Source organism: Orcinus orca, chromosome 17 (assembly GCF_937001465.1).
Source record: "Orcinus orca chromosome 17, mOrcOrc1.1, whole genome shotgun sequence".
NCBI classification, from domain to species: domain Eukaryota; kingdom Metazoa; phylum Chordata; class Mammalia; order Artiodactyla; family Delphinidae; genus Orcinus; species Orcinus orca.
In genome coordinates, this window is record NC_064575.1 from 84,670,644 (window position 1) to 84,689,636 (window position 18,993).

The 18,993-nt window shown below is 44.7% G+C and overlaps 1 protein-coding gene across 29 annotated transcripts in view; it reads right to left on the reverse strand.

The window, feature by feature from the left end:
• Positions 1–18,993, reverse strand: part of PTK2 (protein tyrosine kinase 2) — a 253,025-nt gene that overhangs the window by 93,330 nt on the left and 140,702 nt on the right. For 28 of the 29 annotated variants that reach the window (XM_049700354.1, XM_049700344.1, XM_049700341.1 and 25 more), the window contains 5 exons: positions 13,763–13,903; positions 13,167–13,244; positions 7,430–7,537; positions 5,632–5,749; positions 307–337 (listed from right to left, as the gene is read on the reverse strand). In XM_049700354.1, the coding sequence (XP_049556311.1) occupies positions 307–337; positions 5,632–5,749; positions 7,430–7,537; positions 13,167–13,244; positions 13,763–13,903 (476 nt within the window). The remainder of the gene's footprint in view (positions 1–306; positions 338–5,631; positions 5,750–7,429; positions 7,538–13,166; positions 13,245–13,762; positions 13,904–18,993) is intronic. The other variant, XM_049700350.1, reaches the window with a different exon arrangement.

An 18,993-nucleotide genomic window follows, 5' to 3' on the forward strand; every position in this document is an offset into this window, starting at 1 on the left:
CAGGTTCTTATAAATATTGTCACTGACTATAAAGTGACTGTTTGACAACAGACCTCCCTCATACGATCTCACTGCTATTCTTGAGCTCCCTGCTGAACTTAAAGGGAAAATTCATTGTACACTTTTGATTAAACCTAACTACATGATTTAAAATTGATTTGATTTCTTTCTGGAAACATTTGTTTTCTAGTTTCCTAATCATATACGTAGAAATTTGATTACTCAGGCAAATGGATAGTAAAGCATAGTGAGTTCCTCCCAGTTTCTAATGCACAGGAATCACAAGACACACAAAGCAATACTTACTTTGGTATTGATGGCAAAGCCCGTTCACCTTCTGGGGAAAAAACAGAAAGAGAGAGATGAGATTCCTTCTTTCCTTTTGAAAAGATTATGTATAGAAATCAGAGAAAGAAGATGAGTCTTATTTCAGAATTTTAGCAATAACACTTTAAAATGAAGTTGGTATACTGCCTATCTATCTTAGGTTTCCATGGCTTTATTTTTAGTATTTATGACAAATATACACTGCCTGCAGGTGCAGACTATATAAAAGGTATTGCCAATCAAAACCAAATGCTAAGGGATAAACTGATGAAAGATATTCTTCCCAGGAGACTCTAGAAGATGAAGATTTTCTCATAATCAAAGCCAACATTCTTTACCAAAGACTGAACGTCCTGCGGCAACACCAAAACCTGTGCAGGACTGTGCTTCACAACAAGAGAGGCCGCGATAGTGAGTGGCCCCCGCTTGCCACAACTAGAGAAAGCCCTCACACAGAAACGAAGACCCAACACAGCAAAAATAAATAAATTAATAAACTCCTACCCCCAACATCTTCTTTAAAAAACAAAAAACAAACCTGTGCAGGACACACAGAAATCCAAAGGAAACAAACCCACAGGCTGTGTTCCTGGAGGAACAGGGGCAGCCAAGGGGCCCAGCAGCCTCAGAGGCGTGGCCTGAAGTATCCTGCGGACTCGACTTCGGGAGGTGCTGTGGCCCCCAGGACGGTGGCAGACTCCCCCGTCACAGCTGGGCTTTGGCCAGCGCATCACAGGGAAGCTCTGCTCAGTGGCTGGGGAGATGTGCTCCCTCCCCTTCATTAGTGAACCAGGAAGCATGGAGCCCCCTGGTTCAATCTCTTTTATCTGGATGAATCTGGTGGTAAACCCATCCCACCAGTCCCCTCGCTCCCCAGGCCGCGGATTACCCTTGTCCAGGTCTCCTGTCCCTCCTCCTATCCCCCGGTCCCGTATGGCCCTGAACACAGCACGATGCCTTCATACACTCCATCTCTTGAAAGATTCTCTTCCTTCTGGTGGAAGCATCATCCCTCAATCTTTCAAAGCTCAATTCAAGCTCAACCTCCTCAAAGGAGCCCTTCCTGGAACACAAGTGGCTCTGGATGGCCTTCCTGTGCTTCTGCTGCATTAGCAGAGCGCTTCCCACGTATCAGACAACTTAGAAGGTCAGACTTGACCCGCCCACAGGCCACCCCCCACTCTGGCAGAGGACCCGGCACTCACAGCCACTGCATAATACCCAATACACTGCAGAAACTTCATCCAAATTTCCTCACTGTGACTTTCTGACATCCAAATTTCAAGCAAAATAACCACGTTATACCATGAAGACCAAACTTAGAATAACTGGAAAATCCTATCATTAGTTTATTACCCCATGGATGCTACCACCACCACCTTACCCACACTCAACACTGTCAATTAATCATATGGGCTTTCAAATGACATGTCAGTGTGATTTCTAGCTGTTTTACTCTCTCTGTTGAAATTTCTACTTCCTTGGAGAGAAAAAGGAACCAGATTATGAACTATTTGGTTAATACAGACTTTATAAGAAGCTGGGCAGGAGTAGGAAGAAGGCTGAAAATGAGGCGATTAACAACTGAAGGAGCGTAAGAGAGTCAATTTTCAGGAAACAAGAACGTAGCAGAACATTGAGAGAAATGGCAACAGACGCGATAAGCAGCAGCATTATAAAAATCCCTAAGCGCTCACCAACTAAAATGCCCAATGCTAGGAGCTAACTTTTGACACTGCTTTAAATTTATAAGTTGAATTAGTAACATACGCTTTCTCATGGCATCCATGTGGTCTCTTATTTCTCAGCATAAGTTCCTTAGGATTAAGGATGCATCTTTGTATTAAACCACATTTTTATTTTCATTTTTAGAACTGAGGCTTTTAATTTTTGAATAAAAATTTTTATCTATTGTTTTTTAATTAAATAATCAATACAGATTCACTGTAACAAATCTAAATCATAAAGGTCTATAATGTAGACAAAAAAAAGTAGACAAGTTGAAGCCCCCCACCCCCCACCTTCACATACAATTCCACCTTCCGTAGGGGTATTCACTGTCCACATTTAACTTCCCAGACTACCAGACTCCTTGTATGCTTATAAACACACACAGGTTTGGCTATACACACACACGTGCATGTAGGTTTCAGCACGGAAATAGGGCCAGCTCGTCTTTTCAAACAGCTGCACAGCATCTCACACTCCCTTATTTATTAGCTACTAGCTCCACCCCCGTAGACACCGGGGTCGCTCCACATTTTGTGCTACCGAAGACAGTGCAGCAGGGGCGCCGCATCAGTGGTCCTGCGCGGCTGTTTCCAGGAGGGGCCGGCAGTACCAGGAGCAACCGAAAGCACTGTCCCAACTCATGCCGACACAGTGGAGTATGGAGGGCACCTTGCAACAGCCCCACCAAGAATGGGTATCACGGTCTTTCCACCCATCTAACAACAGGTTAACAGACACAGAATGCTATCTGTCACTGTCTGTGACCATAAGCTTACCGGACAGTGTATGTCCGTTCTTCTACAGGTGCCCATTTTTACCCTCTTATTCAATGAGCTAGAAGAACACTTGAAAAATAAGAGATTTTAATTCTTTATTGCATGTATTACAGATGTTTCCCCTTCTGTGTCACGGCTTTAAAAAGCATTTCTTTTACTAGTAGAAGCGCCTTCGTACTTATGTACTGATGAACTCTACGGATTTGCTCTCTGTGCCTTCCGGGTGTTGTGTCAGGCTTGGGAGCAGCCCCGCCCTCACAATGTGCAGTATTTACCATCATCCTCCGTATAGAAACCCTCCTTGAGAACGATGAAATTATGACCCTGATTCGCACAATTCTTTCCTCTGAGGAGAATTTTACTAAGATCGAAAAATTGCTACTGAACTTTCTTGCTTTAAGGAAAGGTCAGATAACGCCCCACGATAAGGGCCAAGGTCACACAGCAACTCTGCTGGAACCTGGTTCAGGGCATCGGACTTGTGACTCTTAGTTTTCTGCCCCAATGATACCACCTTTAAAAGCACTTTCTAAATTCAAAGCAATTATGGTGGATCACAGAGTTAACAAAGTGCATCTGGGCACATCAGACCTCAGGTGTAGAAATTACACGTCACTATAACTGTTAACACTCGCAAACGTGTACATGGCTCCTTACCATTAAGTAGTTTATAGTCTAGAGAGGACAAATGGGTACATACATAATCGTTACTTAAAGTACATACCAGGAAAATGGTACATTAGAGTTGTGGAAACATGTTTCACATTTATTTGAAATTAAAAAAAAAAACTAAATTAAAAAATGCACATGTGCTCTTGTCCACGTATTTCTGACTATAATCCATTAAAACATCTGACTTAAAATATTATTTCAATTAGGCAATATAACCTCACTTTAGGTATCTATTATAAAACAGTCATGTAATAAGTACATATGCTGTGATTTAGAATAAAGTAAATAAATTATCAGACTCAATAATTAATTCTATAAAGACAACATAAAATTGGTAACAACCAATGCCCTACTAGGTTTTTATGAGAAGCATTTTCATTTATGCTGTTTTCATATGAATGAAGAATTTAATGCATCTCATTTCATGAGATTTGATATCAAAATGTTTCTCCCTAGAGGGGAAAAAAAGCCATTTAAAAACCAACACAGGAAGATGTTAAAGCTTCAAACATTTAATGCCTAATGTCTGAATGTTATTTTTTTGTGTACCAACAAATTAATGAAGAACATTTTGGTAAATCAGGATGAAATTAAAAAAATATTCACTAAAAAGAAGATAGGCGATACGGCACATTTCACATTTTTCATAGAATACTATCTTTATATGAAGCAACTGTCCCAAAACATTTAAATAATGTTTGCAAGGTACACACCCCCATTTAAAGCACAATATGAAAACTCAAAGCTCACGGATGCAAAAATTTTAACTGAGAGTAGCCTTTAGATATTTCTAAAAGCAACTTCATTACATAAAAAAAGCTATGACAAATACACACTATATTTTAGGAAAAAAATAAATGAAGAGGCTTTATTGGTCTGATCATAGTGGGAAAACATTTTTGCTAGATTAGCCACATCCTGGAATCCATGCACTTACTGGCCTTTTGGTTCATGGCTTTATAGATACCGTTTTCAGAGCACAACACCCTGACACTAACTTTTAAACAAAGCTTCCAATGATACCTCTGCTTCACACCCTCCCTCAATGCCCTCCACCTGCTGTCAGCACAGAGAACTCGACTGCTGGGCAGGCAGGGCCCTCTGCTGTGTCTACACTTGGAGCTCAGGGCTTTGTCATCTGCTTCCCTTGTGTGTCTCCACATACAATTCCCCATTCGCTCACTGCTCAGTCGTCCCCAACTCCCTCCAGGGGTCGTCCTACCCACAGAGGGGAGTGCTGGCAGGGATCCTGTGTCCACCTGCCACAGAGCTGGCTGCCTGCTTGATGGGGACTACTGTGGACCCCCCTACCACGCTACAAAGTAGGTACCATTCTTCCGTTATGGACGAGGAATCTCCAAGCCAAGGTTCATCCAGTGTGTCCAGATCACACTGAAACTAGCAGCAGCGTTGCAACGACAGCAACACTGAAGTTTCTGACGCTGTACGTGCCAGCACGGCCCCAAGCCACCTACATACGAGGCCGTCCCCCCACGACTACACAAGACAGGGACCACTCTTCGTGTCTTGTGGGACGGAACTGAGGCACAGAAAGTTAAGTACTTTGCAGGCGGCATGCACTCATGATTTGAACCCACAGGTCAATACAATTCCAAAGTCCAGTTTTTTTCCTGCTTTATTTCAGAAATCCAAATCCTCTGAAACACCCCATCTTACTGCCTTGTGAAAGGCTAAAGAGACACAGTCGTGTTTCTAAGGTTCATCACATCATGCTTAGAACTACTACTCTTAGCTTTTGAGATCTATGAGAAAAAATAGGAAAGAGACTTTATTTATCATGAGTTACAAGAGACTTAAAAAAAAAACGACCCAGAACATAATCCCAAAAGTTTATTTAAAAATGCTAATGGTAACCTAGAAAATACATTAAGTATGTTGCTCAAAACAAAAGGGTCTAAACACAATGTTTCCTTTAAGCTCTGTCCAAACCCAGCTCTTAGGCTGTGAGCTGGATCACTTCCCTAGAAAAGCAAGAATACAGATCCACTGGGCTGAATTATTCATCCACTCTTCACTTTCACAGAGCAATCTAAAAGGACTACAGGCTGTGGGGTGAGCTCGGCTAACGATTCAGAGGGAGCGCTGGAACAGAAGGAGAGCTCACCTTTCTGAGGCCTGATGATGAAAGACTGCGTGGCCCCGTGCACCAGCCGGCAGTACCCATCTATCAGGTCGGCCATGTTCTCGGCAATGGTCAGGGACGGTGCTGTCACCGTCAGAGGCTGGACAGGGGAGAAGACCCAGAGAGAGCTGTTATTGTTCTTTCCAGTAATCAAAGGGACAGCTGCACTATGACATCAGATCTCTAGATACACTTGAACACAGAGTGGGAGCGAAACAAGATCTGTCATAAGGTTTGAGTGAAAAAGGAAGTTTGATATTTAAGGATGTTATTCCTAGAATATGTGACAGAAGGCAAACCCAGGCAAAAAAAGAAAAATCACTTAAACCGAGACTCCCTTTCTAGAACAAAAAGAGGTGAAAAAACCACTTCCTTTCAGAATGTCTGGTCCCTTAGGCACGCTCTAATTAAGAAAAGAATTTAGAAAATTAGTAAGCTAAAGTAGAGCTTATTTTAGAAACTAGAGAAATGTGGAGTAAATTTTTATCAACCATCCATCGTAATTTTTCTGACATTAAAGAAAATTAGTGGAATTTCATTATTTTGAGCACGCACAGCATGTTCTGCTCCAGAGCTTAGAAACCACACTTTTCAAGTTAAACATGCAATTATGATAAATTTCCTAAAAACCTATCATTAAATGTTATCCAGGAGATCATCAAAGCTGTATTTTACTTTCAAACACAAGTATGTCCTAACTCATGTAGTCTACATAACCTCCTTCCAAAGGGACAACTTATCTCACCTGCAGTATCCTAAATATTATTTGAGGGTAGCAAAGAGAAAGGAGGACAGCCTGAAAATCATGGTGCAAACAAAAAATTACTGAGATATTTTCAGGAAATTTCAATTTGCAATACAGTTTCAATATCTCATGGCATCATTTGTTTAGTTCTGAGAATCCACTGCCTGGAGCGATCCCAAGGCAGCAGGAGCAAGAAGGCGTGAGGAGCACCGAAAACAAACCATCCCCGCAGGGGCCGCAGCAGAGCAGAGCCCAGGTGTGCGAGTGGGGCCAGGTGAGCCCCCAGAACGGGCTTCACCCACGAGTAAGCCTGCATGTGCCGCCAGGTGGTGCAGACCCTTCGGTATGTGAGTATTCTCTGCCCGTCTTTCAGAAAGGTCACCTTATGCAGTGTTTGCCAAATGTTCATTTCTCGTGCCAGGCCTGCCTTTACTTTCCACACCACGTGCTGATTAAGAAGAGGCTCCGGGTCCAGACTGTCTGGGATGAACTCCATGTCTACCGCCTACTAGGACCGTGGCCACCATCCTGTGCTTGGTTCCCTCATCTACAGACTGGGGGTAACCAAAGTATCTCAAAGTGCCTCTTCTGCTGGGTTCTGAGGATGCCGTGTGTTGCCCTTGGCTTCTGTGTTAAGTGTCGGACAGCGGGGACATATGTGGCACAAAGTACCAGCTGCTGCCGCGGTTATTTTCCTAATTATTACCCCCCAGAGAATGTCACATACTGCACAGTCTGGGAAATAACACTGTAACATAGTTTACAGAATTTATATAATTCTAAGAGGCTGATTTTCTTGGTAATTCATGATAATCTCCCAGCATCTCCACAATAAGGCTCCATTAATTTTTAAACCTGTTTTCTATTCTTGAGGGCATTTAATCATTATTATTCGTAATGTAACGCTTATTGCATTAGAGAAAGCTGTGATTCTGATGACCCACGAATACTTCACCTGCAACCAGAAACAATCATCATTTCTACAACAGCGCTTTATTTTCGTCTTCCCATCGTGCGCACGTGAGCCCTCCTTACCTCAGGCGCTCCTGCAATCTTCAGCTGCAGCGTCCCTTTCCTGTCCTTGTCTTCGCTGTTTGAATACTGAATGGTCTGCACTTGATTGAAGTCGGCCAGGTGTGTGGGCTTTGGGAAGAAAAGGCAAACGCTCTGGACCACAGATGCAAGACTCATGTGAACTATTCTCTGCAGTCCTCACGGTCCCAAGCCCACCTCATCCTCCTGAGGACACCTCCCTAGACGGGATGTCTGAGGAAACCAACTGTCCATGTTGCCTGGGGGGCCATTCTCCCTCTGAGGAGCAGTCATGGACCTGCTAGGGCCACCTGCTCACTTCACGGTCAGGGATGTGTCTGCTCTCTGTGCTCCTGACGGCCGAGGGGCACTCCATCCTCAGGAGCTGCACAAGTGGTCACCAGTCCCACACGACACATGACAGAGAAAGGAAGAAGGGCGTCCCCGACCTGACTCACCCTCTGGCCTGGGGGGAACCGTGTGAAATTCTTGGCCTAAGGGAACATTCTGCTCCACTTCTCACAGAAGAGAGGGACCTGTTCCCACTCCCAATGCACCCTGAGCTAGAACAAGTCTCTGAAACGTTCTGAAGTTCCAGAGTGTAACAGTGCTAGGGAGACGCTGGGTATCCAAAGGGCCCTTCCCACACAGACAGGCCAAGAGAGACACTGTTCATTTTCCCAAGAGGAGTAAACTCTTTTTTCTTATGCAGACAAAACATGCCCATCCGTCTTTCATCCTCTACCATTTAATGACAACGACCGGTTCGTGTGAGACGATTCCTATAGGTTTATCCAAAACAATCGGCCTAGTTAGGACCTCTTTCTCTTAGAACATCACAGGTATCAGCCCCTCCCTGCCAAGTGCCCCACTCAGCACAGATTATGCCACTGGGACTGAGCCGGAATTACGGTTCAGAAGGGGACTCCTACCCCGCGCCCCTTCACAGGGAAGCGTCTCTGCAGCACTACTCTCAGGCACTGCTGTCAGGCCCCCCGCACGGATACCCACGGGCAGTCCTCCATCCCCTGGGCAGCACACAGCACGGCCCCCACGCCTGGCCCTCTCTTGGCCTCTGCCCTCATGGGCTTTCCTCCTCCCTCCGTGGCTCTCTTTCCATTTCCTGGCTTCTCCCCTACTCAACCCACAAACGTTCAGGTGCTACAGGGGTCTGTGCTGGGCCCCGTCCTTCTCGCCAGCTGTGCACGGCCTGCCCGGTGAACACCAGCCAGTCCTGTGGCACAAGTACCATCTCCAGTCCTGAGCTCAGACTCAAGTATCCCACTCCCTACGTGACATCCTCGCGTGGACACTGGAGAGAGACTGACCGCACACCCAGCACAGTCACGGGGACCCCCCCCTCAAAACACCTTCCCCCTCCAGTCTTCTTCACTTCAACAAAAGCCATCACCATTCAACCTGGTTCCTGAGTGGAAATATGAAGGCATGATTACTGACTCCCCTCCTTCCCTTACCCCACATCCAGCCCACCTCCCAACACCCAGAATCCATGCGTTTTCCCTCCATCCCCACGGCCACCACTCCAGTACAAGCCACTGTCTTGCACGGTGCTCAGAATTCGTCCTGAAATTGTTTCCCAGCCAGTGTCCCTTCATCCGTGTTCGTCCTCTACACAGACAGCCCCCGGAAGCCAGGGAGGTATTTTAAAATGTAAATCTGGTCCTATTAAGTCCCCTGTAAAAACGGTACAATGCTAGCCCAAAGGAATCAAACACCCACATGATCTGACCTCTGCCTGCCTCTCTGACCTAATTCCCCACCAGGACCTCGTCTTGATGGGATGTGCTCTGGTCTCACTGGGGCAGGGTCATTCCATTTGGTCAGTTTTCAGCTGACCAAAGAATGAGGAACATGAATAAGGACCAGGGCTGTGAGAGGCCATATAATGTGCAGGATATTCCCACATGGTGAAAAACTGTCTTGTGTCCTGAATGGTTTTCAAATATCCTGGTATTTATTCATGCTGGTGAAAAATCTGATTCTAGAACCCACATCTATTTTAAAACACAAAGTATGCTCTGCATGGAATTTTCCAGGAATGCAACTTAGGTGTAATTCAGGGAATATTACACTTGCCTGTCTTTGGAATGTTACTATGAGTTGCTCACCATTTTGGAAAAGGACATCACCGAGGGCGATGCTAGTCTGATGTTTGAGCTGCTGGCACAAGGTACATACACTGTATGTACTCCTAACACTGTTAGGAGGCCTGAGGCTCCTCCTAACACACTGGGAACCAAATATCATTAAGTCAGTGGTGACACATGAAATGAGAAATATCTCAATTAGTTTCAGTAAATGGTTATATTAAAATATTCCCATTACTGGCATCTTACAATTTAAAACAATTTCCAAAGCACAAAAAGAAAGTTGAGTTATGGAAATTATTGTATTTAACTTATTTTTTATTCCTTCTTTTAACCCATTGTTTTTCTGCCTCATTCTGACATTATCCCTCAAGGTCGGCCACATAAAAAGAATAAATTTTAAAGAAGTACTTAAAGGGAACAGCAGAAGAAAAGAATAAAAATAAGCAAAAGATATTAGGAAAAGGAAATCTGTGAAGATAAATACTGAAATTAATGAAGACAAATAGATTAATGCTATAACCCTACCCACTAAGCCTGTCCTTCAAAAGCAGCTGAAATAAATCCTTTGCAAATCTGAAAAGAAGAGACAAATCCAAACAGACAAGCTTAGGACTGAGAAAGGATATAGAAATAAAGTTACTGGAAAGATCGTAAGGGTATCACGAGATGCAACTCCATGGCAACAATTTAAAAATGTAGAAAAGCAGATGAGACGCTAACAGTATGAATTACCAAAACTGACACAAGAACTGGAAAACCTGAATAGATCTATTACTACTGGAGAGGTTGAAAAAATGGTTAAACACCCACCATTGAAAAAGGCACCATGTGGTTACACAGATTGATTCTATCCGCCTTCACAGAACACACAACTCTACCTTGACTTAAAATATTTCAGGCCACAAAATGATGAAAAGCCCCCTAATTCGCCTGATAAAATTAGTGTAACTTCTAATATCATGTCCTCGTAGAGCTAATATAAAAAGAAAAGACTAGACTGATTTCACTTATAAATAGTTGCAAAAATTCTATATATTAGCAAATATAATAAATTCACTATTTCCAAAGAATAATATAGCATAACCAGTAGGAGCTATTAAATGGCTCAATATCAGCGCAGCTAATCAAGATAATATACACTAATAACAAATTAAAAGAGCAAACACCAGGCTCATATCATTAGGGCTGAAAGAGCCTTCAGTTAAATTTAGAAGCCACTCCTAATGGAAACGCTAAGCAAAGAAAGGCATAATTAAAAACATGAAAGATACTTTACTGATAAATTAAAACCTAAAACAAGATAGGGATATCCTCTACCCCCCGTTTTTAAACATGATCTTCAAGGTGCCTGTGAATATGAGAACAGGAAAGAACTGCATAGATTAGAGAAAAAAGTTAAAACTATTCCTTTTTTTTGCTGATTACATGATTATATACCTATAAAATCTAAGATTCTAATAAAAGATGACTTATTAAATGAACAAGGTTGCTGAATATATGATAAACAACAATCAAGTATATTCTGCTATGCTCACAGTATGAATTTTAAATTGGTAATGGCCAAAAATAATTTTCCCAATAAGGCCAAAAACTCTATAATACTTATGAATTAGCTTAATACAAAAAATCTATACGAGGGCTTCCCTGGTGGCGCAGTGGTTGAGAGTCCGCCTGCCCATGCAGGAGACACGGGTTCGTGGCCCAATCCGGGAAGATCCCACATGCCGCGGAGCGGCTGGGCCCGTGAGCCATGGCCGCTGAGCCTGCGCATCTGGAGCCTGTGCTCCACAACGGGAGAGGCCACAACAGTGAGAGGCCCACGTACCACAAAAAAAAAAAAAAAAAAAAAAAAAAATCTATACAAAAAAAGACTATGACATCTTATTGAAGGATGTAAAAGAAGTCCTGAATGGGCTTCTCTGGTGGCGCAGTGGTTAAGAGTCCACCTGTGCCAATGCAGGGGACATGGGTTCAAGCCCTGGTCCAGGAAGATCCCACATGCCGTGGAGCAACTAAGCCCGTGTGCCACAACTACGGAGTCTGAGCTCTACAGCCCATGCTCCGCAACAAGACAAGCCACCACAATGAGAAACCCACACACTGCAACGAAGAGTAGCCCCCGCTCACCGCAACTAGAGAAAGCCTGCACGCAGCAAAGAAGACCCAATGCAGCCAAAAATAAATAAATAAATAAGTAAATTAAAAAAAAAAAAGAAGTCCTGAACAAATAGAAAGACATACCATATTCTTGGACAGATAACTAATATCTACTTTCACAAATTAACAAACAAGTTGGAATCCCAACAGAATTTTCTGCTAATTCTATAAATTTGGTTTTGAAAGATTAAACAGCCAGTAACAGCCAGGAAAGTGTACAAAAGAAAAACGATCCATGCAGAGAGTGTACAAACAAAAGATGACACGGGGATGCAGCACCCACCTAGAGCAGTCCCATCTGGATGGAAGCAGTACAGAAAGAGGGAACTGTGTCCTTGGACCAGAACAGAGGATCCAGAACTAGATCACAAAGATGGCAGACACTCAGTTCAGAGGTGAAAGATACGATTACTGTGCTGACACGGCTGGCTGCTCACTGGGCTACCAACAAGAAGAACAAGGGGACAATGACAGCAGCCAGCATCCTCTAAGTGCTTCCTCTGTGCAAGGCCTTCATCTCAACACTGCACACTCAGTACCCACTTCATTCTCCTACCACCCCTCTTAGGTAGTTGTGATTATTATTGCCATTTTGCTGACGAGGAAACACAAGCCAGCTGTGAAGAAATGGACTCAAAGTCACATGGCCAGCATGAGGGTGACCCACTGGGAACCCCGGCTGCACACTCCAGAGCCCACCCTCTGGACACACCGCAGGCCCACCTTGTACCATACACAAAATTCCACACGGGTTAAATGCGAAAGGACAAAGAAAACCTGGCAAGAGAATACAAGAGACTACAAATCAAAGAGAAGACAGATAACGTCACAGAGCTTCCTAAAGAGGTCGTGCCACTTTATACCCTCACAGAGTGTATGAAACGTCCAGCTGTTGCACATGCCTGCCAACACCTGGAATTACTCATCTCTTTCACCTCAGCCATTCTGGTAGGTGTGTAACAGTAGCACACTGTGCATTTATCTGATGACCATGGGGCTGAACGTCGCTTCACTTACGTCTTAACTATTCGGACATCCTCTATTGGGGTGGCTGCCCTTTTCTTAGTGATATTTTTGATCCTGGAAAGAGCCAGAAGAGGCTGTTTCAAAGGACATGATACAAGTACAAATATACTTAAATTAGATGTAGAAGTGAATGAAGAAATTAGTATCTAAAACTTCTCCAGATGAACTGTAACAACCCCATTCAGATCTCACCAACATATGTGCCATTTGTGTGATTCCCTTCCTTCCTGACTAAAGAATTTCAAAAACTTTCGACCTAGGCTGTCTCTTCCTCTTATTCCCTTGAGCAATAAACGCTGTGAAACGGAAAGCTTTAATGGCAGAATGATGTCTTTTCCAAGAGGATCCTCATTTCCTTATTTTGATTCCCCTTTGTCCACAATCAGGTCCGAAAGGAGGTGTGTTCCACACAGGCCGCTCCCAAGACTTGTCCAAAGCGCACTTACGTTGCAGCCCTTGTCTGTGAGGTAACTGATCCCTTCTTCGGGGCCAATCGCCAGCTCCACCGAAATAATCCAGCTCGACTTGAAGGTGAAACAGGTGACGGCAGAGGTACCAGAAGGAAAAAGATATTTTAGATAAAGAACCATGGACACATTAAAGGACCAAAGGGGGGCTGCACTAGCTTGCTACTGATCTTTGTAACCAAATAATACAAAATATTTACAACTTCACGGTGCAGCATCTGCTGAGCCTAAGCAGAGACAGACAGACTGCGCTCGTTCCAGTGGGTCTCAAGCCAATGGTTTCTTTGGGAAGATTATATGAATAGGTAAACTAGCCCTTAGTGAACAGTTAATCAATGAATCGCTGGGCTGGAATAAAAAAAAAATCTTAGGCATGCTATTAAAAAAGGATGGTTTTAGTCTCACGTTGACACATTTTCTTTTTGTATTTTTCCCACTGTAAAATGATAAAATATTCTCATGTTGTTAAAAATGTGACAAATTAGATTTCAATCAGAAATTTAGATATACATGGATAAGAAAAAGCAAAAGAAATCACACCTAGTCCCACCCTATTTCCAAGTCCCCATACTTACACCAAGGGCACACTTGAAGCATTCTTTATCAAATCTGTACACTGGGGAGAGGATCTCAAAGAATTTCAAAATACTTTCTTCTCTATTAAGGTTGGCAAACTGTCTAAATGTTTGTTGAATCAATTTTCTTAGTGTTTTGGCCTGCATGATAAAATTACAAACATCTTTTTAGAGCCAACAATGAGTAAAGACCACAGCAATAACAGCCAACACCAAGGAACATTTCTTGTCCAGCCACCACTTAATACCACCTACGTTCACCAAATGTTGTATTTATCAGAGCTTTGTTTCTTTTATTTAAAAAAATTATAGTAAAATACACATAAAATATACCATCGCAACCATTCTAAAGTATACAGTTCAGCAGTACCAAGCTTTATTTCTTAAACAGAAATTGGTAAAGCAATAATTGGCTTATTAGAACATGTGGTAAACAGTTAGGCATTAAAAATATAAGGGCTATATTCGCATGTGACCTGAAGTCGGCAAAGGAGGGGACATAAAGGCACTCACACATCCCAACCTGGGAGGGGAAGTCGACACACCCTTTCTGAAGGCAATTTGGCAATAAGAAATCAAAAACTTTAAAACCACAACCTTTGAGAAATTATTCTTTAGGAATGATGAAAGAACTGTGCAAAGATGCAGCAACAAGGAGGTTCAGCACGGAAGCGTGTAGAGTACCCCACAACCGGCCATGCACACTGCAGTGTGTCTGCTACACAGATGTCCTAAGACTGCTGTGCACATCCCATTTACTGACATGAAAATCCGTATCACAGTGCTACATGAAAAAATAAGACAAGGCAATCTGTTGTAGTGTAGAAGCCTTTAAAAGGAGAGCACAGGATATGGGCCTCACACAGGCTGGCACACGTACCAACGTACAGTGAAGACAAACCAGCCATGCCTCTCTTCTCTGTGTAGTGGGATCACAGGTGATCTCTGGGTGACTTTTCATTTATGTGAGTTTTCTATTTATAAACCATGAGCATCTGGATGGTGGAGGGTGGTGAGCCCACAGTCCATGGTGTGTCAGAGAGAGGAGTGTAGCCTGAGGGGGCCAGCGGGCAAAGGATGTGTGATGGATGAGGTCTGGGGAAGGGTACAAGAGGGTGCAGGCCACAGGACGCAACTGGGTCCACCCTGGTGAGATGCAAAGCCCTGGGGCGGCCTGGAATAGGAATAGTGTGATCCGACATAGATTTTGACAGGAATACTCTGGCTGCTACGTTGGGAACAGTATGAAGGGAGCAGGAGAGATCCAGTGAGATGCCAACAAAATAATCCAGGCGAGAGGTGATGGGACCCAGGCACTGCTGCACAAGTGTAGAAGCAGAAAGGAGTGAGAAGTAGTCAGATTTCAGATTTGTTTTGAAAACAGAATCAACAGGATGTACTGAGAGGTAAGAGTTACCACTGAACTGAAATGGCCAAGACCAGGAGAAGCAAGGCGGAGGAGGGTCTTAGAGAATACCAGGGGCCACCTGAGCCTCGGTGTGAGATGCACACAGACAGGAAGCAAAGCCAGGAGACTGGAGACAGGACCAGGGTGGGATCTGGAGGGGCAGGGACAGGACCTCATCCCATGGCGGCCTGCAAATCTCAGCAGTCAGGGAAGTGGGAGCAGGTGAATCAGCAGGGGGTGGCATACTCTGGTGGGTCAGGGCAGTGACAGCCTGCCTGGAGTGGCCTGAAGGTGTCAGTGTGGTCGAAGGATTTCTGGATCTGGGACACGGCAGAGTGAGCTGGACCGCTAGGAGCAGTGGTCAGCGTGGGATCCAGTTCCAGAGGGGCTGCGGTTACTGGAGATGAAGACCAGGGTGCGAGGCGGCGGGGGGCACAGAGCGGGCCCTAGATAACCTAGGGCTGGTGACTTTTATTTCACAAGCTGGCTCTGCTCCTACAGAGAAGGTGTGGGGGAGAACGGAAGCAGGAAGACCGGCGCCGGGCACGCATGGCCACCTGGGTGATGCTCGAGATGGCAGGGAAAGCGGGAAGTCGACACAACTCGAGCTTTGGGTGGAACAAGCGGGCAAACAGAAGGGGCGGGGCTCCGGGAAGATCAAGTCCCATTAATTCTGAACGTGCCTGAGATCCGCAAGTCTCCCGAGCTGAACCACTGAGCATAAAGCTGGGTACAGACCCGAGCTCAGGAGACAGCAGGGCTGGGTCAGAACCTCACGGTCTCCAGCCGACGTGATTACAGGCATGGGGCCTGATGACTCCCACAAATACAGTGGCCGCAGGAAAGAAGTGCGGGCCAAAGCCTGCTTGGTAGGCCAACATTGTTTTTAACCAGGGCTGGGGTTCTGACAGGTGAGCCAAGTGTGGAACTACAGGCAATTGGAAGAGAATCAGTTATGGTTTTAGATCACAGGAACTAAAGTGAAGAGAAGCAAAATGGGTTCAAGGGCAAGGCTTGACTATCAGATGTCACCTACAACATGAGTGGTTGGCCTTGGACACTCTGTAAAAGAAAAGTCTGGGACGCGTGGTTTGGGGAAGAGCCGTCCAAGCTCTGGCCACGAGCCCAGAGACTGAAAAAGGCCACTCTCGCCACAGCTGAAACGGCATTTAACAGCTGTTCTGACTCCAGGCTTTGCAAACACTCTCTGCGTCTCCTCTTGAGCATTAGACCCACACATATGCACGTGCCCACCTGAGCTTTCCACCTGAAATTCCCAGACACCTGAACCTGGCAAGCCACCAAGAGAACTTGTGACTTTCTTCCAGACCTGGACCTCCTCATCTCAGCAAATCTCCCAGCTGCTTAGAGACAGAAACCTAGGCGGCAACCTTGACCTCTTTCGCCCACCTCTCAAAACCCACTGCACTGCCACGTCCTCAAAGTGCTTTTCCAAAAGCCACATTCTTTTCTCTAAGCTTCCCACGCAGCAGCCCCACTCTTGCTTTGATTTCTGTGATGGTCTCCCGTGGATACAGAATTCTGGTAGAAGAGAGACTAGTGAAAAACAAGGAAATGGAAATATCTGTGATGTGAGCATTATACGTAGTTAGTTAGTTCTTTGTTAAGTGTGTAGAAATAACTCTCACGTAACAGGTAAATATGCGCACGTGTAAAGATGAAACGCAACACCTTATGGTCCCTGCTGATTCTCATTCTCCTGCCGACCCCATGGCACAGTCGCTCCCAATTCCACGTCTCCTTCCCTCACTGTTGTCCCCTGACCCCCAGCACCCGTGGAATGGGTGTGCATGGGGTCAACTAAACTGTGCACCTGACCATTCAACCTGCCGGAAAACTTCTGAGCAACTGGGCAAATAGGTTTGAAAATAGTAACTGTGCAGTGCTAGCAGACAGACAGCCTAAGCTACAGGTTCACGCCTCTGTGCCATCCAGCTGACTCTGTCAGTTTTCCGCGCGCTGCTCTGCCCGGCCCCTCCCGAGGCCTACACGTCACCCAGCTAAGACAGGAAGTCACACTCATGGGCAGCGGCTGCAGGAGCTGAAGGAGGGAGCGCGCCCATTCAGGGCTGGCTTCCTGAGGACACAGAGCCACACCCCGGCTCCCCGCCAAGCGAGAGCGGGTGCACCTGGCTGGGAGTGAGTGCCCGAGCTTTCTCGGGGTCTCTACTCCAATGTGGCCACCCAAGAGGACTGAGATTTCCGGCCTGCAGCAGCCAGTGTTGGGCAGGAACTACAAAACCCTCGCTATCTGAAAGGAGCCCCAGATTCGTTTCTAAGAAAGATGCCTCAGACAGCATCAGTTCTTTCTCCTTTCTCAGTAAGGAAAAAAATTCCACAAAATCTGACTCCCTAGAATCTCTTGATATTAATCAATACACTTCCCTGTTTATAGGGTTTCAACATCAGCTTTGTGTTTGCCCAGACTTAGGAAACAAGGCATCTATCAACCAATGCTAGTCAATCTTAAACCAATTCATATACAGAGAGAAAGCCACTCAAAGTGAGGCAGTATGACCAGGATGAATCGTCGGACATTGCTGCTATTCAGCCTCTGAACAACAAAAATAACTGCATATTAATCAACCTAATATGTATCAGATGCTGCTAGCAACAATGGACTCCGAGGGCTTCCTGGATGAAAAAGTTATAATGTAGTGCTAAAGAAAACATGCAAGAAAAGAGTAACAGGCTCAGAAACATTAACTGAGGAATTATCTCCCCACCTACCAAATGCTAAACATAGATACATTAACAGTGCATGCAAAGTGTGTTTTTTAACTGAGCTATAACTGACGTATAACGTTGTATTAGTTTCAGGTGTACAATATCATGATTCAATATTTGTATATACTGTGAAATGATCGCCACAGTAAGTCTAGTTAACACCCATCACCTCACCTAGTGACACATTTCTTTTTCTTGTGATGAGAACTTTTAAGACGTACCCTCTTAGCAACTTTCAAATATGCAAAACAGTGTTAATAACTACAGTCACCATGCTGTACATCACATCCCTGGGACTTACTTATAACCGGAGTCTGTAGCTTTTGAGCCCTGCGCCCATTTCACCCACTCCAACCTCCAGCAACCATAACCTGTTCTCTGTATCTATGGGCTTTCTTCTTTTCATATAAGTGAGGCCACAGTATTTGTCTCTGTCTGACTTATTTCACTGAGCACAATGTCCTCAAGGCCCATGCACATTGCTGCAAATGGCAAGATTTCCTTCTTTTTATGGCTAAGTAACATTCCATTGTGTGTGTGTGTGTGTGCGCGCGTGTGTACGTCCGAAGCGTGCTTTTTTCCCACCCTCCTTACAGGAGCCCAGACCAGACGGCCACTTCTGTGCTGACACCAGGCTTCATTCTCCCTGGCACACAGCAGATGCCAGGAGCTGGCTGCTGAATGACTGCTGAGCCAGGCACTTCCGTGCTAACCACAGGGATGGGAATGACTAAACTAAGTGCTTCTGATAGGACCCTAGGAAACCATTCTATTACCTTGAAGTACAGAAACTTCAAAAAACTGGTAACTATTGATCTTGCAACATTTCTAGTTCTGAAATTAGATTTCTACTGTGAATTATACTCAAATAAGTTGAAATTTGGCTATTTTATTTGCAACGTAATTTGAGATTTACAGAAGAGCTGCAAAGACAGTACGGAATTCCTGCCCTTCGCCCAGTGCCCACCTCCCCCCATCACCTGACCCGGAAGTTAACATCTCACACGACACTGGAACATCCGTTAAAATTAAGACACCAACGTTGGTACAAGAGTACACGCTAGCTGCGGACTTT